At 34.6% G+C, this 27846-nt stretch overlaps 1 protein-coding gene across 1 annotated transcript; it reads right to left on the bottom strand.

Moving 5' to 3' along the window:
- SLC6A14 (solute carrier family 6 member 14) lies at positions 1–27083 on the bottom strand. Its single transcript, XM_028137244.2, has 14 exons — positions 26938–27083; positions 25740–25905; positions 22494–22625; positions 20856–21017; positions 19901–20039; positions 18613–18745; positions 15829–15969; positions 6965–7193; positions 5993–6118; positions 4549–4667; positions 3906–4005; positions 3554–3663; positions 1951–2118; positions 1–571 (listed from the first exon to the last, which is right to left on the bottom strand). The coding sequence occupies exons 1-14, from the start codon at positions 26983–26985 to the stop codon at positions 437–439; spliced, it is 1908 nt and encodes a 635-aa protein (XP_027993045.1). The 5' UTR covers positions 26986–27083; the 3' UTR covers positions 1–436.
- Positions 27084–27846: the final 763 nt, after the last annotated feature.

Genomic DNA, 27846 nt, shown 5'->3' with positions numbered 1-27846 from the left:
TTCTTTTAAATACACTGATTTATTTTCCCCAGCTTTATGGGGAATAAAATGCTGTATAACAAGAAAATATAAACAAGTAATAGTATAAAACTTGTACAATAGAAAATATAACTATTTTCTAAATAACCTGCTCAAAGTAAAGCCTTCAATGTATTATGGTAATATGTACAAAAATGTTATTGTGAAATAGAGACAGCTATGTGTGTGTTAATACAGATAGATCATCTAAAAATAAATATAATAGGCACATTGCTAAACATTACTAGATTCACATTTTTATATTACATTCCTGCTTAAATGGGAAAAATAATTGTTATACTATTATGAACATAATATATACATTTTATTCAATTAACATACAAATAAATAAAAATTTTCTCTAAAATAATCACATTACACAAGCACATATTTTTTAAAATTAGGAGTTATTCTGGTTTTACATCCCACTGACAGTAGGTATTTCATGGTCAATCTCTTTCTTAGGATCCACCATGTCTTTATATCTCTCCCCACGGTATCGTTCCAGGTATGGACCCCAGTTAGAAGCTGGTCTGCAGCAGCTTACAATACGCTGAAATGAGGAGGGAAAAAAAGCTGTCTTAGAACTTAAGTGCTACAATCTGTAAATAAATATCAATGTACACTTTTTTTTAGAATGTTAAATTTCTTTTCCCTAGCCTTAGGGTGACTGTTTGGTGAGGATATAAACCAGTGTATACCTGAGAAGTTTCAAGAACCAAAGAAAGGGAGTTTCAGGGTAAAACAATTAATCTAGATCCATTCTTGAATGGGGTTAGGTATTTATTTTAAATCCAACTATTGAGCCCAGCTGGTGTGGCTCAGTGGTTGAGTGTCAACCTATGAACCAGGCGGATACATTCGATCCCCAGTGGAGGGCGTGCAGGAGGCAGCCAATCAATTATTCTCTCTCATCATTGATGTCTCTCTCTCTCTCTCTCTTTTCCTCTCTGAAATAAAAATATATATATATTTTAAGATCTGATTACTGAGCCTACCTTATTATTGCCCTATGCCCTAATGATGTGTCATAATCAACTCCATCCCTCTAGGCCTCCAAGGAAGAGGGGTGACTCATGACCTAGTTTGGGTTCCAGATAATTTACCAGGCTTTTCCCAGTCTAAACATTCTATTAGGATATATATTATAAACAGAGCAGGGATTTTTTTCAGACCATGTTTTACAAGTGAAGATTATAGATATAACACACAAAAAAAGGTCATTTGCTTTGCTTTTACATCATCTTCAGGAACAACTTAGTATAAGTATAGATATGATAACTTATGTGCTAAGCACTCTAATAGCACCTGAGGCTACAGCAACAAGCAAGACAAGACTTCTTAATGGACCTTATAGTCTAGTACAAGGAGACACACAAATATATGTATAGTGTAATACAATGCTATGCACATAGTAATGGATGTTTGTCTCAGATACAGAAGTAGCCTAAAGGGAAGAGTGATTAATTTGATCTCATGGTCATAAGCTCATATTATCAACATATTGGTAAGTTAATCTTTAGTTTGATCATAGTGCTTTATATGAAGTACAAATAATATTAATTTTTAATTGAATTTATTGGGGTGACATTGGTTAAAAAATTATATAGCTTTCAGGGGTACAGTTCTATAATACATCATCTGTATGTAAACTAATAAAATAGAAACAGACTTATAGATGCAGAGAACAGACTGACAGCTGTCAGAAGGAGGGGGTGGGGTTACTGGGTGAAAAGAGGGAAGAAATTAAGCAAACCCTCCCCCCCCCAAAAAAAAAAAAAAAACCTCATAGACAACAGTATGGTGATTATCAGAAGGAGGTGGGGAAAGGTAAGAAAGGGTAAAAGGAAAAATAAAAGCGTAAAAGAGGGACAAATGGTGATGGAAGGACACTTGATTTGGTGTGGTGAACAAATAATTTAATGTGCTTACTTCAATGATGTTTCCTTTAGCTTGAATTATTTTTATAATAGCCATAATTGGAATCCATATAATGCAGAAAGTAATCAAACACCAGCCTATAGCAACTCCCCAGTCTGGGTATGGAATTTCGCCATAAGTAGGTCTATTAAATTTCACCAGTGACCAGATAAAAATTGCCTGTGAAAGTTAACATATGAAAGGACAATGCTAAAGATTAGACTTTATTGCACTAATGATTTCAATTGCACTAATTATTAGCAATTTTATTCCATTCCTTAGAAATAATTTATCAAAAGAAATTACAATGAAAATACATTCAATCAACTAAGATAATCAGATAACTTGCCAGAAGATAATAATACTAAGTGGACCAACCTAAATGACTTATATTTGGCTTTTAATAGAATCTTTCAAAATTAGCATCTCCATATTTTTATAAAAAATACAAATACTTGTCCAACATGTATTTCAATAAAATACCATAAAATATAGCAGACTGTAAGTAAAATAATATCTGAGATATTCTGTTATTGAACTTATCACTTTTGTTTATAATAGCATGGTTTTATTCTAAGCCATTAGCTAGCGAGCATATCAATTAATTTAATGAGAATGTAAAATACACTTTAGTGAACATGCTTTGCTACTTGCTTAGCAATTATTTCTATTATTTCTCACTGCACAGAGCATCCCTTACTCCACACCCAAACTCACACACATTCACTTACTAGTAGTACATACATATTTACCAAAGCACACATCACTTCTAGCCTCTTGAGAAAAAAACAAGCTCAATGTGTGTTTGGTAAAATAGTGAAATCTGAATCTTAAAGCTGAAACATGTTAAGGCCGCGTTTTTAAAAAATGTCTTTAAAAAACATGTTGCAGCATTAAAACTAATTGTGTATTTAGAAATCTGTAAAACAAAATTAAAACCAAAAATCACCTAGTAGTTCCTCTAAATTTAGTTTAAATGTATTTAGAATACAAGAATCTTTATAAAGTAGATATTCAAATTTCATTTTACAATTTAATAGACTAATTTAATTACAGAAATTTAAATATATTTTACAATTACCATAATTTTACATAGCTAAAAGAGAATAAATGAAGGGTAGTGGAGTCTAATATGCATAACTTTATACAAATGGCTGATGATGTGTGTCATTTAATAGTTAATACCTTTGCATTTATAAATAAACTCAGTTGTCACCCTGACTGGGTGACTCAGTCGGTTGGAGCATCATCCTATACACCAAAAGTTTGTGGGTTTGATTCCCAGTTAGGGCACATACCAAGGTTTCCTGTTTGACCTGGGTCAGGGTGTGTACAAGAGGCAACCAATCCATGTTTCTCATTCACATCAATGTTTCCCTCTCTCTCTATCCCTTCCTCTCTCTCTAAAATCAATAAAACCTATGAGCTCAAAAATAATACTGCAAAGACATTTTAATTTAGGCAACTCGGAGGTACCAGTCATAAAGCAAAAGTTGAAAAATCATTAATTTATGACATTTGCCTTTTTGTCTTCAATGTGAGTTATTCTTCAATTTTATCTCAGGTGTTTAAATATATATTATTTATACTAAATTCATGGAATATTAATACTTACAATCAAAAGAATAGGCGTAATGACAAACCAGCAAGCTCTCCACCATAGCCAGAATATCCACCTTTTTGCTCCAATCATCATTTCTATATCTTCAATGAATCTGTTCCCTCCTAACAAAACAACCAACAGAGTGCATTCAGTCCTTGCTCATATTTTCCTCCATTAATCATTGTGGCCTCAAGTTTTGTCTGAACATTTTCCTATACTACAGCAATGAAGGATACACATTTATATTTTATTTATATTTTGACCGATTATATTATACTTTACTATTATAGTACACATAATGGAAAAGAATCAAACTAAATTAATTTAATAAAAAGAGTAGGTAATTCTAAGAGTCACCACTTACCATAAATCCAGATGATTCCTATTATTTCCAGTATAGCTGCAATCAAAATGCCCCATCCAGCACAGAAGTGGTCAATCAGATTAACCCAGTAAATTCCAGCCTATCAAAAAATTAATTACTTCAGAATATAGTTTTAATTATTTTTATGATTTATTAAGCATTCAAATTGAATTTATTAATTTTATTTTAGCATATGCTCCTTGATTTCACCTCTGCCAAAAATGTGAAAAGGAATATTTTCAAATGTGAACACAAATGTGGATTTAAATCTCAAAAATTATGTCCTTTTTTTCTGCATGGAGTCACTTGGAAAAAAAGCATTTAGAATAGTTAATTATTAAAATGATATGCAGTATCTGTGTATTCTATAGTAGTGGCCAAGAAATATAGTGTATATTTAAAGTCTCTAACTTTATTGTAATTGGGGAAATTGTTCATTAGTGGGCCTCCTGCCCCTCTGCAAAATATACTTATTGAAATTGTGCTATAATGGCAAACAATCTGGGCTAAAATTCAGAAAACCTTGATCCAAGTCAGACTTGGACTTGTCATTAAACATTCTCTTAAACCATGGTTTTCTCATTGAGATTATAAAGTATGTTCCAAGTAATATTTTGTCTATGGAAAAAATACTATAATATACCTGAGTTACACAGACGAGACCAAGGAGAAACAAAACCAGGCAGCAACCCAAAGTTATGGGAATTCTCATTTTCTTCATCACTTTGGGAAATAAGTCTTGAATTGTTGTTGTAATTGTTTCTTCAGGAGGGGAAAAATGGCATGTTATATGTCAACTCATTTGCCAATCACAGAATTCAACTTCTAGTCATGAAATTTACAAATATATATTGAGAAAATAGTCTAGCCTTAATCATAGCTTTTAAAAACCCGTAAGATCCTTTCTCTTGGCAGTCACCACTTGTCAGTTCTGATAAAAATCAAAGGCAGCTCCATTTGTCATTTTTAGTTTGTTTTATAAGGTTTTTCATTGGTAGCAACTATAAGGTAACAGGTCCCTGGGGGATGAAGTAGTTTGAAAGAGTTATAGGGAAGGAAGAAGTCTAATACAACTTTTTAAAAAGGTGAATACCAGTATTTCAATAAATAACATGGATACAGAAAGGCCTCCCAGGTTAAGAAATAAATGTATTCCCATAAGCCACCAAACCCAATCACTGATTATTTTATACAAATAATTACAATAATCTAAAAATCTTATAAAAGAATTAGAACTTCATATCAGTATATTAAGAAATTAAAACCAACCTTTAAAAAAGAAAAAAGAAAACGTGTTCATGAAACAGGGTACTGGCTAAAAGTAGAAGGGTGTTTGAATGAAAGGATTAAGAAATATATTTAAAATTTTGGGGGCTTTGAAAGTCAATTAGAGGAGGCTGGACTTTGCCCCATAAACAGTAAATTATTAAAATGTTTTATATAAGAGGACGATATAATAAAAAAAACTTTCAGAATTTCTTGGTGTATACCCTAAGGAAAATTCTTATCTATACATAGAGCCATGTGCAAAAATAGCCATTGCAGTAGTTTGTGTGAGTTTTAAAAACTGGAAATAATCCAGTTGTCTGTCACTATGGCAACAGATTGTGAATTAGCTAGACCTATATGTCTATGCATCAACATGGGTTCATAATATATGTAAAATACAACTGTCAGAATATGTATGGAATGAAACTTCACATTTATGTGAACATTTAAAAATTTGTTATTTATGGATACATATAAAATGAATACAAACATGGACTGTATATGTCACAATATTCATGGTGACATTTATTCCAGGGAAGGAAGAAATGTGAATTGTATTAGGGAGAGGAACATGGGGCACTTCAAATTCATCTGTAACAGTTTATTTTTTAAAACATCTGAAGCAAATATGATGACGTATTGTTTGTTCCTTTTGGGTGTTTGATTCATGAATACTTTTAAGTTAAAAAATGTTTTCAGAAAGATTTTTCTGAGAGTAAAACCTAGGGGCAACAAGGGTTAAGAAAAGGATAATTTTAAGTAGAAGAAACATGAGTACAATACAAAAGAGATAGGCTAACAGTGGGAGTATTACTTACCGATGGAAGCAAACTGAGAGTCGAGACCCAAAGTCAAAAGCATGAAGAAAAATAATATAGACCAGAATGGTCCACCTGGGAGTTGGGCTAGAGCTTCTGGATAAGCAATGAATGCCAAATCAAAACCTAAGAAAAATGCATGACATTTTAATTTAAATTAGTTGCCATGAAAATTCCCATATTTGGACATTTTCAAAGTAAAGTACTAGAAAAATCTCATTTTAATTTGGTAACACAATCCATGAAATATATTTTTAGCAACTATTTCACTTTCACTTTTAAAAATATTTGACTTGGTTATGATGTGAACCCGTGACGTGAATTAAGCTAGAGAGATCAATTTTATAAATGGTACATTTCTCACATAAGAAATCTTAATTATTTCATTGAGTTTGACTTTATTTTTTTAATATTGATGAAGAATAATATCTTTCTTAAACTCCAGAAACCTAAATTATCTTACCCTAGAAATTCTAAAAGAATCATTAACCAAATGATGTTCAGGCTGGACACAGCTGGGCAAAGTCACTTGGGTTTCTATCTATATGATATTAATGTGTTTTTAAAATGCAGGCCAATACTGTAAATACACACACACACACACACACACACACACACACACACACACACACATCCTCGCTTTTATATATATGCATACACACAAATAAGGATAATGCAATAAAGTGCTTATCATGATTTCTGATACTTATAATTGTGCAGGAAGTAATTCATATTAAAAACTAAACAAAATTCAGAAAAAAAATCTAAAATTGTTTCCTAGTATAGTCTTATTTTCTCAAATCATCTAAGAATTATTTCTTCCTTAAAGCCAAAGTATATAAGATGAAATGAGAAAGAAGTGCAATACCCTAAATCTTGAGTGCTTTAAATAAATTGCTCTAAAATATATTAGTATTTCTTAAATGAACTGCATTGAGTTAATAAAAATGAACAATATATAGCATTCCATACCTGATTTTACAACTTGAGAAACTTCCTTTCCAGAGATGTGAGCCATGTGTCCCAATATAGAAAAAATAGCAAATCCAGCAAACACACTAGTGAGGCAGTTTGTCAAACATACCACAATGGCATCTGAGAAGCAGTTGTTATTGAACTTATTGTAAGATGATAGAGCAACTAAGCCACCCCAAGCCACTGAAAGGGAGTAAAATATCTGTGTGGCAGCATCTTTCCAAACCTATGAGAAAATAAGTTGATATTTTAAAACATACACTCTTAATTTTCATTTGCATAAAATATTTTATATATACAAATGAATGAATATAATGAAATAAACACCTAAGTACCCACCACTCAGCTTACAAAATAAAATGTTATCAGTCTTTTGAAGACAGTTTCCCCCTTCTTAATCCTATCACTCTTCCAACTTCCAGTGGTAACTGCTATCCTGACTTTGGTGTTTATCATTTTCTTGTTTTTCTTTGTATTTTTACTACATAAATATGTAAACTTAAACACAGTGGCATTTAGCTTTACATGTTTTTGAGTTTATAGAAAAGTTTTTGTAATACATATTAACTTATACAATGTCCCTTTTTCAGTCAGTATTGTATAAAATTTATCCCTTATCAATTTGAACCATAAGGTATTTCAATTTTGTAAGTCAAAAATGAAAGAATATAAGCAAATTCATATGGTTCCATTATATATATATATATAGTTTTGAACATTTTTTATTGCTGTATTGCCCCACTGTGTATGCCACACTTTATCCTTTATCCTGTTGATGGACATTCAGTTTCTTCAGTATTTTGCTATTAGAAACAATGTAGCTGTGAATATTCTTATATGTCCTCATACCTAGTTGTGGAACTGTGATATCATAGGGTATATGAATCTTCCCTTTTCCTAAATATTGCCAAATTATCCTTCAAAGTGGTTGCACCACTTTGCACTTCCTGTAGCTGGTTATGAGAGTTCCCACTCCAGCACATTTTTTATAACATTGGTCAGAATTTTTAATACAGTCTAATCTAGTGACTATGAAGTGAGAGTTGATTACCCTAATGAAATATGTTTTGGCATGTTTTTATGTGTTCTACTAAATAGTTGTTTTTTTCTGTGAAATTCCTGTTCATGTCTTTGCCATTTTTGTGTGGCTTATTTGCCTTATTGAGTCTCTACGAATATATAATGTAATTTGGATTCTAACCTTTGTCTATTACATATGTTAAATTTTTTCTGACACTTTGTGGGTTTTTTTTTTTTCACATTTTAACATTGTGTTCTTAAATGTTGTTTTTAATGTAGCTAAGGTTGTTCATCCTTGCCTGTTTGTATTGTGTTTTATTTCTCTGACTTAAAAATAACCCTTAAAAATAATAATCCTTAACCCAAGGTCATTAAGATACTATGCTATATTTTCTTCTAAAAGATTTAAAGTTCACCTGAAATTTATATTGTGCATATTAAATTGGAAATCCCAATTCATTTTTCTCCAAATGGAATATCAATGTTCCAAAGATAATTGATATTGTCAATTATACCAATTGGACATTAATTGGACAATTGAATAGTTCATCCTTTCCCCCATTGACTTTCATTGTCACCTCTGCCACATATCAAGTTCCATATATTCATTAATATTTCTGAGACTACTATTCTTTTCCACTGGTCTATATGTCTATATCTATGTTAACATCATACTATTTTAATAACTACAGCATTATGATATTGTTTCATATCTGGTAAGACAAGTGTGCCTCACTTCCTCAGAAACACCTTGTTTTGCCTTTTCTTCTTTCACATAAATTTAAAATCAGTTTTCAAGTTCCACCAAAAAAACTGTGCTGGAAATGTATTGGAATTCTTACATATCAATTTGGGGACAATAAAAATATAATCCTTAACAAGGATAGTATTAGGCAATTTTTGAACAATGATGATACATTTAGGCAGCCCTTAATTCATGCCATTCTCTCATTCCATGTGGGGTTTTTGTTGTTGTTGTTGTTAATCCTCACCTGAGGATATTTTTCCATTGATTTTCAGAGAGAGTGGAATGGGAGGAGGGGGTAGACAGAGAGAGAGAAACATCAATGTGAGAGAAACACATCAATTGGTTGCCTCCTGCACATGCCCCAACCAAGGCCAGTTATCAAGCCTGCAACCAAGGTAAATGCCCTTGATGGGTATCAAATCCGGGATCCCTCAATCTGCAGGCCAATGCTCTATTCACTGAGCCAAACTGGCTAGGGCCCTCATTCCATGTTTTGATTAGAACCTCATATAGCTAGTCTCATCACTTTAAATAGCATCCCCATTCTTCATCTAATCCTACCCATTTATTATTTCACAATTACCCCTCCTATGTCTTTGCTAAGGGACAGTAATTAATCTTAGAAACTAATCTAGATAAATCCATTTAACAATGAAATTCTGTAGCTATAACATTACCCCAAGGAAAAAAATCTAATTGTGTAGATTTCAAATAATAGAATTGGCATATACAGGGTGTCCCCCAAAAATGTATACCCACTTTTAACCCATTATTAATTCCAATGGGTTAAATCTGAAAAGAAAGAAACCTCAATTGTGCTATTAGCTGTTAAAGTGGGTATACATTTTTGGGACATCCTGTATTTGGGCATAATTAATTTTTAGTTCATCTGAAAACAGGACTGGTCCGTGAAAGCAGGCAATATAACTTGATGACTAGGAGTTATAGTTCTGGAGTCAAAAAAAATGAAGTTTATATTCAATAACTCTCTCTCTCTCTTTGACTTCAATGTATTTAACATCTTTAAACCTATCCTTTCATCTATAAAATGGAAATGGCAAAAATAACAATTTTTATGCATACTAGGAATGATGTGAGGCACATACAAAGCAATTAGCAGATGCTCAATAGTAACTATTATTGTTATTATGAAAAATCATAAATTGATACTTGTTGTTTATGAAAGTTAAAAACAATAATTTTCTCCCTGAAAGGTATATAATCTATTTCCAATTATAATAGAAATAAAGTTTTTAGACAGTAAAATAAATATTCCTAGGTCTTCATAATATAGCTTGATGTTAGATTATTATTACACTACTAGAGGCCCAGTGCACAAAATTGTGCACTCAGGGGACGGGGGAGGGAGGGGTGGCCTCAGCCTGCCCTGCGCCCTCTTGCAGCCCGGGAGCCCTTGGGTGATGACAGACTGACGGCTTAAGCCCGCTCCCCCGCTCATCCTTAGTGCTGCCATGGAGGTGGGAGAGGCTCTACCACCGCCGCTGCACTTGCCAGCTGTGAGCCTGGCTCGGGGCTTCTGGTTGAGTGGAGCTGCCCCTGTGGGAGCGCACTGACCACCAGGGGGCAGCTCCTGCATTGAGCATCTGCCCCCTGGTGGTCAGTGCGTGTCATAGCGACCAGTCGTTCCACCATTTGGTCGATTTGCATATTAGCCTTTTATTTTATAAGATAATTGCTTTATAATGTCAGGAAGCCAGTAGGAAGTAAATGAATAGATAGTTAGAACATGGTTATTTTACTTAGATATAATAAAAATGTTATAAATAAAGTACTCTCCTTTTTCTTAGGCGGTTGTATATATTAAAAGATAAATAACATGCTTATGTTTGTCTCAGCTTCTTTTAGTTGATACATTATGTATTCATATGTGAGTTAGGGGGAGCTGGAAATGGTGTGGCTGGTGTGAGTCATGTTTACCTAAGGTTGTAAAGAACAAGGAAGCAAAATCCCAAACATAGTTGTAATGCCCATGCCTACCAATCTCATAGCTATATACAGGATCATTGCTTTAGGGATTAGGAAATCTTAATTCAAGATGCAGAAACTGGCTGTCTAAACTTAACTAAATCTGAATCTTTCTGGGTCTCAATATTATCACTGTAAAATGAGTTAGTAAAATAATCACTGAAGACCCCTCTAGCTATACATGTGTATGGTTCTCTACTCTTCTAGAGATCTCAATAGAGATCACATATTCAAAGATAAGGAAAAATATATACTTATGATCCCATGCTCTAGTATGTGGCCAGAGAGGAAATTTTAAAAATCTAAGAAAAAATTCTAATTGCCAGCAAACCCCAAGAAAAAGAAGTGGAGGTAGTTCAGTGGGGAGGTGGGAGGATTAAATTTTATGTTTCACAAAGAGCATTAGGTTTAGCTCTGATCTTTTAAAGCTGCCCCAAAGGGAAGGACAAAGGGCAGACTGGATGAAAGGAGGTGAAGGGATTAGCCAAAGGACATATATGCATAACCAATTGACACAGAGGACTGTGTGGTGAACGCCAGAGGGAAAGGGGGGGTGGGGACTGGGTATAGAAGAGCAAAGGGTGGGGGGAAATGAGGATATCTGTAATAGTGTCAACAATAAAAAAAAAGATAATACAGATATACAAAGACCGACCAATATAAAATAGTCATAGAAATTTTTCAGGAAAGTTTCAGGAACTGTAAAGCCCAAGTGATCTGAATCTTGTAAATGCCACTTAAGGAATAGGAAAAGGACTTTCAGACTGTGATCAAAGTTATGATGTTGAAAGAAAATGAGTGTTCCACTTCTTAGGGAAAATGTTGTATCTATAATAACATACAGGGTTTGGCAAAAGTAGGTTTACAGTTGTTTGTATGAAAAAGGCATGCAGGCTATGATTGTTACAATAGTTTTATGAACTCTGTTTTGTGTACTTACAACTGTAAACTTATTTTAGCCTGTCCTTGTAGTATAATATAATAACAATAATTTAAATAAGTGTGTGGTCATATTTATTTAGCACTTTACCATTCCAAAAATGCATTAACAGTTTATCTTGTTTAATAACCTAATATAGAGAAGATAATGGATCTAAACTTCCATATTTTTTGTTTTTATTCATCATGAAACATGGTCTTTGAGTTGGGAAGAGATTAACAAACAATGTTAAAAGATGAGAGGCCTAAAATAAACAAAGAAATCAACAGATGGTCTGTGAACACATCAAAGTATGTTAATTTCCATGATTAAAATCATAAAACTTCATAGGTCTAAACCAATTTAGGGCTCTTGTGGTTGATTATGGAGTGAAAATTATTTGAGCACAAGTAAGGTAAGCAAAGACCAGAGATAGACACCTCAATTTTCAAAAAGATAAAAGATGGATTTCCATGAATAAAAACAAATTTATTCTATGAATAAATTTGACATGCTTACCAGAAAATTTCTATAGCAAATAATTAAATATCCAGATTGTAAGTACAGGCATACCTGTTCCATACTACCACAATAAAACAAATAATACAATAAAGTGAATATTGCAATAAAGTGAGTCAAATGAATTTTTGGTTTCCCAGTTCATAAAGGTATTATGTTTATACTATACTGTATATTATAGTCTATTAATTGTGCAATGGAATTATATCTTAAAAACAATGTACATACCTTAATTTAAAATACTTCGCTGCTAAAAAGCATCCCAGGAAAAGGGAATAAATGTGCAAAGGTTTAGAGGCAGGAACAATTTTGATATGCGTGAGGAAGAGAAAGGAGGCCTCTCTGGTAAAATGAGCAAGAAGACATTGGAGAGGTGGGCAGGCGCTGGTTATGCAGAACTTTATAGACCATCACAAGGACTCTGGATTTTATGCTCAGAGCCATGCTAAATCACTGAAGAGTTACTTATAAAATATGTACCATACTATTGTAAGATAATCATAATAGGAGTATGAGAACCCTTTGTATGATCTGCTCGATCTTTCTGAAAAATCTAAAACTGTTCTAAAAAATAAAGCTTGCTAATAAAAAACATGAAACTGGGGGGGGGGGAATCTTAAAAAATACTTTATTGCTAAAAAATGCTAACCATCATCTGAGCCTTTAGTGAATAGTAAATTTTTTTACAAGTGGAGGGTCTCCCTTCAATGTTCATGGCTGCTGACTGATCAGGGTGGTGGCTGCTGAAGGTTGGGGTGTCTGTGGCAATTTTTTAAAATAAGACAATGAAGTTTCCATCATGGATTAACTCTTCCTTTCACGAACAATTTCTCTGTAGCATGTGATGCTGTTTGATGGCATTTTACCCACAGAACTTCCTTCAAAAGTGGAGCCAATCCTCCCAAAGTCTGCTGCTGCTTTGTCAACTAAGTTAATGCAATATTTAACTGTATATCATGTGTTGTCATTTCAACAACCTTCACCGCATATTCACCAGATGTAGATTCCATCTCAAGAAACTGCTTTCTTTGCTTATTCATAAGAAGCATCTCCTCATCTGTTAAAGTTTTACCAAGAGATTGCAGCAATTCAGTCAGTCTTTAGGATTCACTTCTAATTCTAGTTCTCTTGATATTTCTACCACATCTGCAGTTACTCCCTCCACTGAAGTCTTGAACCCCTCAAAATAATCCGTGATAACTGGTATCAATTCCTGTTAATGTTGATATATATTTTTAATGTTGATATTTTGACTTCCTCATGAATAACAAATGTTCTTAATGGTATTTAGAATGGTGAATCTTTTCCAGAAGGTTTTCCATTGACTTTGCTCAGATCCATCAGAGGTATCACTACCTACCAATGGTACCTATAGCCTTACAATGTGTATTTCTTAAATAATAAGACTTGAAAATAAAAATTACTCCTTGATCTTTCAGCTGCAAAATGGATGTTGGATTAGCAGGCATGAAAACAACATTAATCTCATTGTACAACTCCAGCAGAGCTCTTGGGTGGCCAAGGGCATTGTCAATAAGCAGTAATATTTTGAAAAGAGTCTTTTTTCTGAACAGTAGGTCTCAACAGTGGGTTAAAATCTTCAGTAAACCATGTTGTAAACAGATGTGCTATCCTCCAGGCTTTGTTGTTACATTTATGGCGCATAGGCAGACTAGATTTCTCATTATTCTTAAGAGCCCTAGGATTTTTGGAATGCTAAATGAGCATTGTCTTCAACTTAAAGTCACCAGACCATCCTCTGAAGCTTTGAAGCCAGGCATTGGCTTCTTCTCTCTAGCTATGTAAGTCCTAGTTGGCATCTTCTTCCAATATAAGACTGTTTCATCTACATTGAAAATTGTTTAGTGTAACCACCTGTATTATCTTAGCTAGATCTTCTGGATAACTTGCTGAAGCTTCCACATGAGCACTTTCTGCTTTACCACTTTTCACTTTTATGTTATGAAGATGGCTTCTTTCCCTCAATCTCATGAACCAACCTCTGCTGGCTTGAAACTTTTCTTCTGCAGCTTCCTTACCTCTCTCAGCCTTCATAGACTTGAAGAGAGTTAGGGTCTCCCTCTGGATTAGGCTCTGGCTTAATGGAATGTGGTGAATGGTTTGATCCTCTATTCAGACTACTAAAATTTTCTCCATATCACCAACAAAGCTGTTTTTATTTCTTATCATTTGTGCTCCACTGAAGTAGAACTTTTAATTTCCTTCAAGAACTTTTTATTTTTTTTTATTTATCTTTATTGTTGAAAGTATTACACATGTCCCCTTTTGTTCACCATTCACAACTTGACTGATGCATGAGGCCTAGCTTTCAGCCTATCTTGGTTTTCAACATGCCTTCCACATTAAGCTTAATCAATTCTAGCTTCTGATTTAAAGTGATAGATGTGTAACTCTTCCTTTCACTTGAACATTTAGAAACCATTGTGGGGTTATCAATCAACCTGATATAAATTATAAATACTGCTATGTCTCAGAGAATAAGAAGACCCAAGAAGAGGGTGAGAGACAGGGGAATGGCTGGTGGGTGTAACAGTCAGACACATGATACCCTGAAATATTTATAATAGTAACATCAAGCATAACTGATCACAGATCACCAGAACAAATATATTAATATTAATAATTTAAAAGTTTGAAGTATTGCAAGAATTACCAAAATGTGACCAACACATGAAGAGAGCAAATGCTGTTGGAAAAATTGTGCCAATAGACTTGCTCAACACAGGGTAGCCACAAACCTTCAATTTGTAAAAAAAAAAAAAAGAAAGAAAGAAAGAAAGAAAGAAATCAAGTGAAGTGCAATAAAACGAGGTATGACTGTATTTAGAAAATAGCAATTACTAGAAATAAGCATGGTTCCACAAAGAACATCATAGCAAACTAAAACAAATACCCATTTGGGATAACACTACTAGATTTGACTTAAAAAGTAAAAGCATTCTTAGGCTGTTACCAATACAAGCTTAGTATGTAGACTACACTTATTTTTAACGTCCCTTATAGTCAAAATTGTAAAAGTATTTATGTACCTGTGATACAGACAGCCATTATCTGGAGATGGACCAAAGTTAAAATAGGGTTACCCAATTCATATTCATGGTACATGTTTATGTTTCTGGTACCAGTAACAATTTTGTTTATAGAATGATTCATCCATTTCAATTTTGTGTTTTAACTTCATAATCCATTTGGCAAAATATGATTTTACTTTTTTGGAATATTAACTTTTGAAGAAAGTTAAAATATATATTAGTCTATTAAAGTTTCGACTGTAATCTTTAAATCTCCTATGAGTTTATCCAGTAAGTCACATGGTTGTAGTCATCAATTTGTAGGTATTCATGCATGAAATATTATTTGTCAGATCAATACACTCCAAATTTTTGTGGTCAAATAGAATCAGTTATATTAATAAAAGGACTTTTAGAATCCTATTGCTAAAATGATCATCTCACTTCCAATAAGAGAGCATTAGTGTAATATAAATAGCTAAGTCAGACATCCTACTGGACAGAAACACTAAAAAATTTAACTGTATATCTTTGGCAAGCTACTATATTATGATACTCTTATCTGTAACCAAATATTTTTTGGTATTTGCTTTTAAGGTTTACCTTCTCAGATAATTTGAAATTCAAATTGTCTTACCTCAGCTTCCATCAGTTTTGTAAAATTTGACTGTGCTCCTATATAATATGAAATGCCTTTTGATGCACCCTCCAGAGTTGCACCTCGTATTAGCAAGATGAGTAGAACAACATATGGGAAAAGAGCTGTAAAATATACCACCTATCAAGAAAAACAATAGAAAGTCAATGTCATTTTTAAAAAATCATAGTATACAATTGTATATAAATAAAGTCATTAGCAAGTGGAGCTTAGCAAAATAAGTATCAAAAATTTCATAAGGTTATTAATAAATCTGATGACACCAATAGCAAAGTTGGAATAATTTCCTTTTCCTGTTCTCACCATTCTCAAATGGTCCATTTTTCAAACACTCTAATGTATGAAACAGTATTTCCCAGGTTCTTGTTGGAAATACACAATATATCAGCAGTGATAAGTTGGAATCCAGATGGAGTGCTTTCCTAAACATCCTATATAATAAAGAGGTAATATGCAAATTGACCATCACACCCTCACAATTTGGCCACTCCCATGTGGTCAAAGATGGCCGCCACAAGATGGCGAGCAGGGGAGGGCAGTTGTGGGTGATCAAGCCAGCAGGGGAGGGCAGTTATGGTTGACCGGGCTGGCAGGGGAGGGCAGTGGGGGGTGACCAGGCCTGCAGAGGAGGGAGGGCAGTTGGGGGGATCCGGCCTGCAGGAGAGGGCAGCTAGGGGAAACCAGGTTGGCAGGGGAGGGCAGTTAGGGGCAAACAGGCTGGCATGGGAGGGAAGTTGGGGGCAATCAGGCCTGCAAGGGAGGGCAGTTGGGGGCAACCAGGTCTGCAGGGGAGGGCAGTTAGGGGTGACTAAGCTGGCAGGGGAGGGCAGTAAGGGGTGACCAGGCTGGCAGGGGAGGGCAGTTAGGGGTGACCAGGCCTGCAGGGGAGGGAGGGCAGTTAGGGGTGACCAGGCCTGCAGGGGAGGGCAGTTGGGGGCAACCAGGCCGGCAGAGGAGGGCAGGTGGGGGTGATCAGGCCAGCAGGGGAGCAGTTAGGCATCGATCAGGCTGGCAGTGGAGTGGTTAGGGGGTGATCAGGCTGGCAAGCAGATGCATTTAGGGGCAATCAGGCAGGCAGTCAGGCAAGTGGTTGGGAGCCAGCAGTCCCGGATTGTGAGAGGTATGTCCGACTGCTGGTTTAGGCCCAACCAATCGGGCCTAAACCAGCAGTTGGACATCCCCCAAGGGGTCCCAGATTGGAGAGGGTGCAGGCTGGGCTGAGGGACAACCCCCCCCCAGTGCACAAATTTCGTACACCAGGCCTCTAGTATTCTTATAAATGTTTGAGGGGACTGAATGGCACCTCTTGGTAAATTATTGCATTGAAATGGGAAGGAAAATGATTTAAAACCCTGCAATGTTTAGTATATACTCAGTCCACAAAGAGAATGGAAATAATCTCTTTCCTAGTCAATGTTCAAATCCTATTAAAGCTGATTAAAATGACCCAGACGGTGCTGCTCAGTGGTTTAGCATGGATCTATGAACCAGGAGATCATGGTTCGATTCCCTGACAGAGTGCATGCCTGGATTTCAGGCTGGATCCCCAGTAGGGAGCGTGCAGGAGGCAGCCAATTGATGGATGATTCTTTTCATCATTGATGTTTCAATCTCTCTCTCCCTCTCCCTTCCTCTCTGAAATCAATACAAATATATTTTTTAAAAGTTGATTAAATTGAGTACCAGACACTTTTGTCATTATTATCCTTAAAACTACCATTAAGACAGTTTGACAGCACACACTGCTTGTATCCTAGATAACACATGATTTCAGATAAGCAGGTTGCCTTTGAGGCTGGCTTTTCATTAACGTGGATGTCCTATGTTTGATAATATACCCCAAATCATCCAGAGACTAAAAAAATGAATGTATTGGGTAAATGCCCTTTAATGGATTCTTTCCATATTAACATATAAAAGGAACCAATGGTTTCAAAAGTGTGTAATTAAAATATTAGTTTGTAAAGTTTCCACTGACTTCATGATATTCACAATATTTTTGTGATCTAATAGCTTGTCTCATCACAACTTAACATTAACTGAATGTGCTAGATATTGTGCCAGGAATGCAAAGATAGTATCCAGTTATTCCTGTCCTCCATTTTTAAGGAAATTTCACTGTAGTAATTACAAACACATAAACATCTATTTTTCTGAATGCTATATAACTTCTCACAGAGAAATTTCATGTTGTTCTCTAAAATTGCCATGATGCTTTCTGAAAGTTTAAAAAATAAAACAATGAAGGGGGAAATATAATGTTTTTCAGAAAGGGATTTTTTGTTGAGAGAGAGAGTGATATTGAGTCAATTTTAGCAAAATTTAAGAGAATAATTACATAGTTGGTTTTTTATTTCCTCCAATTAGGGAAATCCTGACATAATTACCCTATAGAACAAGGATCTAGATTTTTGAAACTAAACGTTTCAATATATTCCATGCTTATATACTCAAGATGTTTATTTACATAATAGAACAGAAAATTTAAAAATATACTTGCAATTCTCAGAATACTATATCAGCTAGAAGGGTCCAAGTTTTGAGGAACTACACAACTCTAGTATTAGTTTGTGCTTGGTTTGTTTTATTTTTAACAATCGTAGTGATCTTATGCATTTTTTAGAACTAGGCTGCCTAATTTGAAAGCTTTTCACACATTTGAATGTTCCCATTATAGAAAAAGACATGCATTTGATAATGCTCATCAATGAACTACAATGATATTGGAAAACAGCTCCATCACTAATGCATTTTCCAAATTACCTTTCCAGAAGACTTGATTCCTTTAAATAGTGCTGCACCAACTATGAGCCAAGCCAGAAGAAGACAAAGTGCTAAATACCACACAATTTCTCCAGTCTCATCCATTCCACTTGAGCGTTGGAGTGCCACTTTGCTGAAAACACATGAGCCCTTTTATGAACACAGAATCACTTGTCTTAATACATTGACTTTTGTCATATATTTTATCCAGTGGGAGCTTCATGAGTATTTTATTAACACGTCAATATCATGTGAACCTTTTATTGGCATTGGAGGGGCAAAAATAGTTCAATGAAAAGCCAGGCTTTGACTTAGGTTTATTAGTAAGTGCAACCAATCCAAAGTTCCAAACCCCAGAATAAAAGATTTACTGATTCATTTAGCTATGATTTTGCCCTAATATTTCAAAGCTCCTTTTATGCAAACAAATTAACCTTACATTAGATTGTTTCATTTTATTTATTACAATATTTGTCTCAAGTTAAAATAACAAATATATCATTTAAAATTGCATTAAATGTTTTCTTATCCATTGTACTTATATTTATCATCAAATCTAAATGGCCCCACTATTTATAACTTTTTCAAAGGCTTTCTATCAAATTCTATGATTTCCACTAGGAACATGCATGGATCTAGGATTTTAATTCTTAGCTTAGTCTTCGGGAACATTTTAAGATCCAAATTTTAAAAGAGTCACTAAAGAGTATTAACATATAGATGAGGAAGAACACATTACAGCAATAGTCAAAGAAGTTAGGTCAGGGTAAGAAGTAGGTGTACAGTAAAGGAAATAAAAAGAGAACATTTCAAATTAATAAAAGTAAATATAAATCAAAATATCTCTTTCTATCATATAGTGACCATTATACGCAAAATGGATAATAAAGAATTGCAGCCTAAAATAGAAATTTTATCCACAAATTACTTATCACACAACTGTTTATCATTAAAACTTGCTAATTATAATCTAAAATGTGAATGTTTTTCTTCAAAACAACTCCTTAATTTATAGTTAATAGTGCTAAATAAATCATTACTGACAATGTGTTGCCCATTTACATAAGTAATTTATAAACGATAATTTGTCGACTATGACCTAAATTTGCAGGTTACTACTGCTCACTCAGGATAGGTAAACATTTGAATCAAATGGAGTAGAATTTGTTCTGCTTCCCTTTTTTTCTACTTATATGAGTTAAGAAAAGAGCTGATTAATATTGTATTGTTATTTATAAAAAAATTTTAGTAACATCTGTTTAAGAAGTGGATCATCTAGGGTACTTACTTCCAATATTGTTCACTGGGAAGCTGCCCTGGCTGATAAACTTCAGTTCCATTGTCGCAGGTAAAATTGTTGAAGTCTACCCAGCTTTTATTCACATGGATGAATGTCTCTATTTGTGTACTCACATTGCAGTGAGTTACTAAAAATTATAAAAAAGAATGTACACACAAACACGTACTTAGTTTTAAAATAGTATTTTCCTGGAAAACAAGTTTTAATGGTAAAATATTTAAAGTACAGTCTAAGTTGTTACTTGGTGAAGGTAGTTTAAAAATCATACAAATGGAATAAGACATGCACATTCTGCATCTTAAATCTTCTCTACTACTAAGCTGGGAGTGAGTATGAAAATATTTGCCCTTTTAAACTAAGATTATATTTATAGTCATAAAAGCTATAAAGTTAACAATAATTTCAGTTGGGATTTAGTGCTCTAAGGGACTCTTAGTATGTGGATTTATTTAACCTATATAGAAAAGTACACCTTTAAGTTCTTAAGAAGTACTAGTATTGTCTTTACCATTTTATCCTCTGATATACAAAGGCAATCCCAGTGGTAATAGTCTACAATATTAATGCTACCTTATTCCAAAGATTAGCAATATGTCATGGGTAATACTGACTGTCTCTTGAAACATACTACAATGACCATGGATAGTGCTTTTCTCTCTTCATCACTTTCCCATTATCTTTTTTCTCTCCTGCTCATGGCTAAGGCCTGCAAGAACTCTTCTAGTAGCCATTTAGCCTTACTGACTGTCCTCAGAAATTAACATTGCATTCATCAATTTTCAGGTTATACATGCTTTATTCTATTTTTATCAGTAACCTATGTCTCACTTAAAACTTCTCCTAAATTGGTTAGAAAATAATTTAACCCTTTAAGCTTCTTAGAAAATATAAAAGAATGAAGCAGAGTTAACAATATTTTTAAAAATAAACAAATGAATTTTACCGATAGGTGATCTGCTACAGTTTTGATCTGCCCAATAAGAACAATTTTTCCATGGTAGTTCACTTCGAAAAGAAGCAAACATGTAGTAAAGACTATAGGCAATTATGACATTGTAATAGATGGTCACAAAAATGGATATCAGGACCATTGTAATTCCCACACCTGAAAAAGAGAACAATTAAAATAAAAAACAACAAGTGAAGTTTCTTTTGCTAGTTCATAAAAAACTGCATCTCAATTTCCACAAAGTCTATTTTAAAATGAGAAGACTGTTTCAAATAACTTTTTCTTTTTGGGTGGATAGGGAGGCAGTACTATTGTCTGAATAGTTTTCTTCTCAAATATCAAATTATTTTGATGATTGGCTTTCTGAGACAGTTTTTTATTTGGTTAGAAAAAAGTTCTAAGATCCAGGGCAGAAGACTGTACTAATCCATTAAATTCACAGAAGGAAAAATCTATGTCCATTATTTTTATGAAGTTTGTAAAGTCTAGTAAGAGTGGGTACTATTCTTAAAAATAAAAAAGAAAGAAAAGAAAAACAATTCAAAGCTCAAATTCTATTGACTCACTAGCCAATACTTACATCTTCATCCATAAACCAACATTTTGACAAGTAAAAGATAAAGCCTATGAGTTAATTTCTACCGTACATGTAAAGAAAATTCAATGACTCAATAACAACCTGAATTTAAACTTCTGAAGTTTTTTTTTAACTCAGTAGTTTCAAAATGTTTAGCATACTAAATGTAACTCCTATGCTTAAGACTAGCTTTTGAGGTAGCTTCCTTAATATTTCAGCAAAATATACTGTTCACATAACTATAAATTTATTTTTGATGTAGCATTGAGGCTTTTACAAATAGTTTTCAGCTGCTAGCACATACCAAAATGAGATATAGCTATAAATAGAAAGGCTGTTTGATGTTTAATAACAATCAAGGCATTAAAAAAAAAAAAAACTTCACCAGCCCTAGCTGGTTTTGCTCAGTGGATAGAGTGTCAGCCTGTGGACTGAAGGGTCCCAGATTTGATTCCAGACAAGGGCACATGCCCGGGTTGCGGGCTCGATCCACCCCCCAGTAGGGGGCATGCAGGAGGCAGCCAATCAATGATTCTCTCTCATTGATGTTTCTCTCTCTCCCTCTCCCTTCCTCTCTGAAATCAATAAAAAAATATATTTTTTAAAAACTTTACCAGTGTTTTATTCTATTAAGAGCACCCAAGAAAAAAAATTGTGACTTGTCTTTCAACTTTTCTGAGTGAGGCATTGTAAAAGATATGCAAAAGCAAGAAGGCAAAGAACCACCTGAAGTAGAAAAATGCCAGAGCCACGAAATGAATGCACAGCAGGACCATGTGCCAAGAGAATTAAAAAGGTTAAAATTAGGAAAAGAATGACACCCATACAACCCTCTCTAATCCTTCCTTACCCTCCATATCTGCAGCCTGAGACAAACAGAAATAAAAATTAACATTTGATTTTTAAATTCTACAGTGGCAAATATGCAGAAAAAAATGTATAGGTCTTTGTCTTTAACCTGTTCAAATTTTAAACAGTTTTATTTCTCATAGTGAGGACAACTATATGCATGAATAGACCAACAAGTATAATAGGGAACACATTTTAATACCAACCTTGAAACAATGGAAGAATATTCCAAACTGAAACTGGACCTAAGCTAGCAAACTGTCCCAGTGAACACTCTAGGAAGAACAATGGTAAACCAGCCAATGCTAGCATAATTGCATAAGGTATCAAGAAGGCACCTAGAAAATGCAAAAAAGAGACAAACTACTATCATATCCCAAAATTTTGATGGCACTTAATAACTAGCATAAGATTTTGGAAGCAATATGATATAGTGGAGTCAGATTTCTGGGTTTAGGCCCCAAATGTATTACTTTCTGGGGAAAAAGTCCTTGATTCTCTAAACCTTGGATTCCTCATCTATGAAATGAGGATGCTAGTACAGTAAGTCTTCACTTAACATCCTCGACAGGTTCTGCGACTTAAGTGAAATGACATTAAAAAAAACAATTTTAATAAAATGAATTAATAGAACCAGGAGTTAAGTTCCTAGAGCAACTCATCAATGTTATAACAAAACTACGTTGAGTGAAACAACATTATTTGAGGACTGGCTGTATAATGTAATGAGGTTGTTGTGCTTATTAAAAACAATAGCCCATAAGAAGCAATCTGAAAGTGTTGAATGATCATATGGTTTAGAGCCAGACCGAACCAGGTGTATATCCTGGTTCCACCATTCACTAGTTATTTGGCCTGGGGCAATTTACTTAACTTCTGAACCTTGTGTTCTTCATAAATGGGAAAAACTATGTGTAACAACTCATCAGTGTATGGTAAGGGTTTAATTACAGAGCCTATGAGAAAACACTTGGCAAAATGGCAGGCACATAGCATATGTTCCAAGTTAGTTTCCTTCCTTGCTCCTTTAAAAATAAATGGTCTATTTTTAAGACATAGGGTGCAAATGTTAAATGTGGTTCAGAGTAGAAGTCATTGAAGTTAGGGTCATTATTCTTTAAACAGTTATAATTCATTCAATTTAATAAGAAATTTATTGTTTTGTTAGAAGAGCCTGAACTTTTGCGATGCATTCAGAGTTAACTTTCAATTTTATGAGGACTAATTATCTTACATTTAGATTATCCAGGCCCCTTTTGATTTAAAAAAAAAAACACCTTTTATTATTTTACTTTGTTTCTGCCTACTTTTGGGGCATAATATTGCTCATTAGACGTTTTATCATATTGTGGGTAAAAGCAGGGACATAACACTAAACTCATTGATCAAGTATTCTAGAAATCTGAACAAAATTTAATAAGAAAATGTGAGAATCAATGGATAAAAATGGGCTTTTGGATTATGTACATTTTATTTACCATGTTACATTTTTCTTCATATATTTTTCATATTATGATACTGTAACACCATATCTGGGAATTACATTTTTGCACCCCTCAAAATATATTTTACTAAAAATAATGAGACAGTAAACTTTTTATTTACAAGTCACTAGTCACTAGAACATATGGACAAATATGTTTTTACATATGTTGCAATAAGCATATCGGCATTATTATGACTAATAGTTTAAGTCCTGCCAATGATATTTATGAAGAAAACATAAAACAAAGTGTCCCTGTTTAAATACAACAGTAATCAAAGCCTTACTAGCCCAGTGTAAATAGTTTTTTTAGAGGAATAAAAAGGTATTATTTACCTCAGTGTTATATATGGCTTTTCACCCATTATATTTTTCATTATTAATAACCATATTGGTAAATTAATACAGTACAGTAGTCACACATTGGTAACACTGCTGGCCTAGACCCTAAGGTAGTATAATACTTCTCTTTCATAAACTGTTCAAAAGAATTTATAGATAAAAATTATTCCAGATTTTAGCATATTTTTAATTCAACTGACCATATTTTTTAAATCGGCTTTATTAACATTTGACAAATTTGAATTTTATGTTCATCTTCTACCCTTGGGCAAAAAGAGAACAAAGCAATTCAGAGAGTCTAGATCATCTATTATCCAAATGATGTGATCTTTAAAAACTGAGAGCCCATATAATGTATTAATTCTTAGAGGAAATGATAAATGAAATAATGGCATACAATAAATGATACTATTTGATTTTGGCTATGTTTAAAAATTCTCTATTAAACCAAGTTTCTTATAGTTCCTGAAAATTAATTGTAACTACTTGTTCTATATATGATGTCAAATCACAGGGAAATTCATATTCTAAAACTGAATACAAGAGGCTGGAAAGGAGCTTGAATGTTTCTCTTCACTACACTGGACCTTAGGACATAGACACCAAAAAGATTGTGATTTCTGACCCATTTTCCAGCTCAAACATATACCAAACCCATGACTAAATGACATAGGCTCTATCTAGGGGAATTTTTTGTCACACCACACTTAAAGTTTTTAATAAACAGAACTCCTTTCTTAAGTTCTGAAAGTTGGTATGAATCTTTTAATGCAACCAATTAACAAGGAATATAAGATTGAAATATCACCACATGATATCCTATTGTACCAAGAAAAATAATTACAGTGGCACAGTTTCACTGGTATCCAGTTATGAAATATAAGGGCATGTCACCTCTATACTTCTAAAAGAACCTGTAATTACAAGTGAATAAAATATGGTGTAAGTGACAAGTTATTTCGACATTATTAGAGAATTATGCAATTTATTTTGTATCCCTTTGTGTGTTATCTCAGAAATATTTTTTCTTGTTGTTCTAATTGAGTCTTCTTAATGATTTCTGAGGTATAAACAGTATTATTTTGCAGAAATTAAACACCTAGTCTTGAACTAAATTCTATTCCAATTTTAAAAGATCCTCTACATAATCAATTCAATTAGGGATACCTGTAACTGAATATTATAGCTTAAAATACTAAATCTTTAATTATTTTTAATCAACTGCTCCCACACCTAAATTTCCAAAATGCACACAATTTACTTAAACTTCTTATTAGAACTAGAAATCACTGTCTTTTGCTAATACTAAAGTCTGAACAGATTATCACAGGAATTTATAAAGTAAGAATAGTAAGTCACAGTTGGAGATTACACAAAATCTCAAATCCAAAACACAGAAGTTGTAAATGTACAACTTTTATCATGTTTATATGTGAGGATTTTGTGAAGCTACCTTCCTAATAAGCTAGCAATTTATAGTCTAGTAATAAATGCAGTATGCTTGTTTCCTATTTTCCCACTAACCCAACGCATCATATACCTTTCCTCAATTCTTAAAATATCCTTAGAGGCCTTACAGCACCCCACTTAAAGCTGGATGAGAATGAAGTGGTGCAAGGGGAAATACCTCCGCCATTGTTGTAGGTCAAATATGGGAATCTCCACACATTCCCCAATCCAACTGCATATCCAACCATAGAAAGAAGATAATCCGATTTTTTGGACCAGTTGCCACGTTCCTGATTCTCATCATTTTCACCAACATGGAAATTCTCAGATGAAGCTGTCACTTTCTGGAGAAGGGAAAATATCAACAGCTTGTCTTTATACTATTAAAAATTCCACAGAAGCATAATTTCACTAATCGAGAGAGAGAGAGAGAGCCTGAAAATTGTAGAGCCTGAGCTAAGGGGAATGCTATCCAAGGTTAGAGAAATTTCTGCTAATGACTGCTTTTACTGTACATTTATTTACCTCTTGAAGTGAAAAAGCTCTGTAGGCAGATATTTGTACTACTTCTTCAGGTTAGATCATCCAAATTTTGGTGGAAAGGTTACATGTGGCACCCAGTATGAAGGGTAAATAAAGGTGGACAAATAAGTTTGCAAATGGAAAAGTCTTAAAGATGAACTAGGTAAAATCAACATTCTTGAGATTGTAGAAGATTTTTTGAGAAAGATCAGCTATAGCTTCCACACAAAAAAAAGAAAGAAAGAAAGAAAGAAAGAAAGAAAGAAAAGAAAAGAAAAGAAAAGAAAAGAAAAGAAAAGAAAAGAAAAGGGAGAGAGAGAAAGAGAGAGACCTTTTCCCATAGGCTGATAGTTTTGGATGTTTGGCTAGGGGAAGTTTAACTTAACCCCTATCTTGGAGAGTAAAATCAGTGCATTTCTGAAAGCCACAGGATAATATTCAGAGACAATTTCTCCTGTCCCACCAGGTGGAGCAGCTCTCTCTCCACTTCAGAGGAGAGGAGTTGTCTCCCAACCTGTTAGCTGCTCTGGGCTATGGAGTGTTCCTCAGGTCAGATAAGAACAGTGTATTTTCTCATTTTTCTCCAGCATATGGACACAGTCTGGAGAGAAACAGAAAACAGGGTGTTCTGGGCACACTCAAGGCACAGGATGAGGTGCCCCTGTCTTCTAGCTACTGGAGTAAGAGCTGTTTTATTTTCCCTCTACTCTCTGAAGACATCTCAGGCACACTGGATGGCAGTTGGACAGAAATATGGAGAAGTAATAAGCACAGAAAGCAAAAACTGAGACTTGCCTCCCCTTAAAATTTTCCTTCCCAGGCCCTCCACACCTCTGCAGCTCCCAGACCCCTACCTCTTTCCCTCTGCACTTGAAGAAGCTGGAGCACTTCAAGTTGTCCATTGTTCACTCACTCCCTCTGCTTGAGCTCCGCCTCGTCTCACAGTCCTGCTGAGCTGGACTGGTGGCAGGTGCACACTTCCCCGTTGTTACCTGTCAGAGTGAGCCACCTTGTCCAGGGGTGGGACCATTTATGAAGGGAAGCTCTCTCCTCCCACCTCCGGAGCAATCTGTCGTGTCAATTACTGGAAGGGACCAACGTGGGTTTTCCCCAGGTAAACTGGCATGTAGCAATCCCCTGCCCAGCCCCAGGAAGAGGGCTGGGCTGTGAGAGAGCAGAGCAGACTGAGTGAGAGGACTGACAGCCTTTGACTCAGAGCCCAGCAGGTGCCTTCGCAATCTCACCTGCTTTCCCAGGTTCCCAGCTTCCCAGCTTCCCCCTAGCCTCCTGGTTTACTCTAGTCTCTGTCCTGGGGCAAGTGCTGATCTCCACTGGTCTTTGGGGCCCATCCTGTTCCCCAAGATTTTCATGAATAGACCATACTGCCCTGGGCCCTGGAATTTCCCAAAGTTTTGCCCTCACTAGAAAGCACTTGATTCCCTGAGGCAAACGCTGCTTCCAGAAGAAAAGTTCCTGAGTTAGGAACCTTGAAAAGCAGCCAATTTAGATACTATTACTCAGCTGGCTCTGCCTGAAAAGAGCAAATTTGAGCCTATGTCTCAGGCACCTTTCTCAGCCTTCAGGAGGCATTGCCCTTTACAGGGATTGCTTTGTATAGTACTTCAAAGACGTCAAACAAAAACAAATTATTGAGCAGGTTTATGGGAAATTCTAACCCTAACAAAGGACTCCACTTTGTAAGAAAAGTAAGGCCTAGAAAGTAAACTATGAGGAAGCATCATAATTTGGTTGGGGAGGAAAGA

The sequence above is a fragment of the Eptesicus fuscus genome, chromosome 1 (assembly GCF_027574615.1).
Source record: "Eptesicus fuscus isolate TK198812 chromosome 1, DD_ASM_mEF_20220401, whole genome shotgun sequence".
Lineage (NCBI taxonomy): Eukaryota > Metazoa > Chordata > Mammalia > Chiroptera > Vespertilionidae > Eptesicus > Eptesicus fuscus.
The sequence above is the reverse complement of the archived record's forward strand: the minus strand, read 5'-3'. Positions and strand labels throughout refer to the sequence as shown.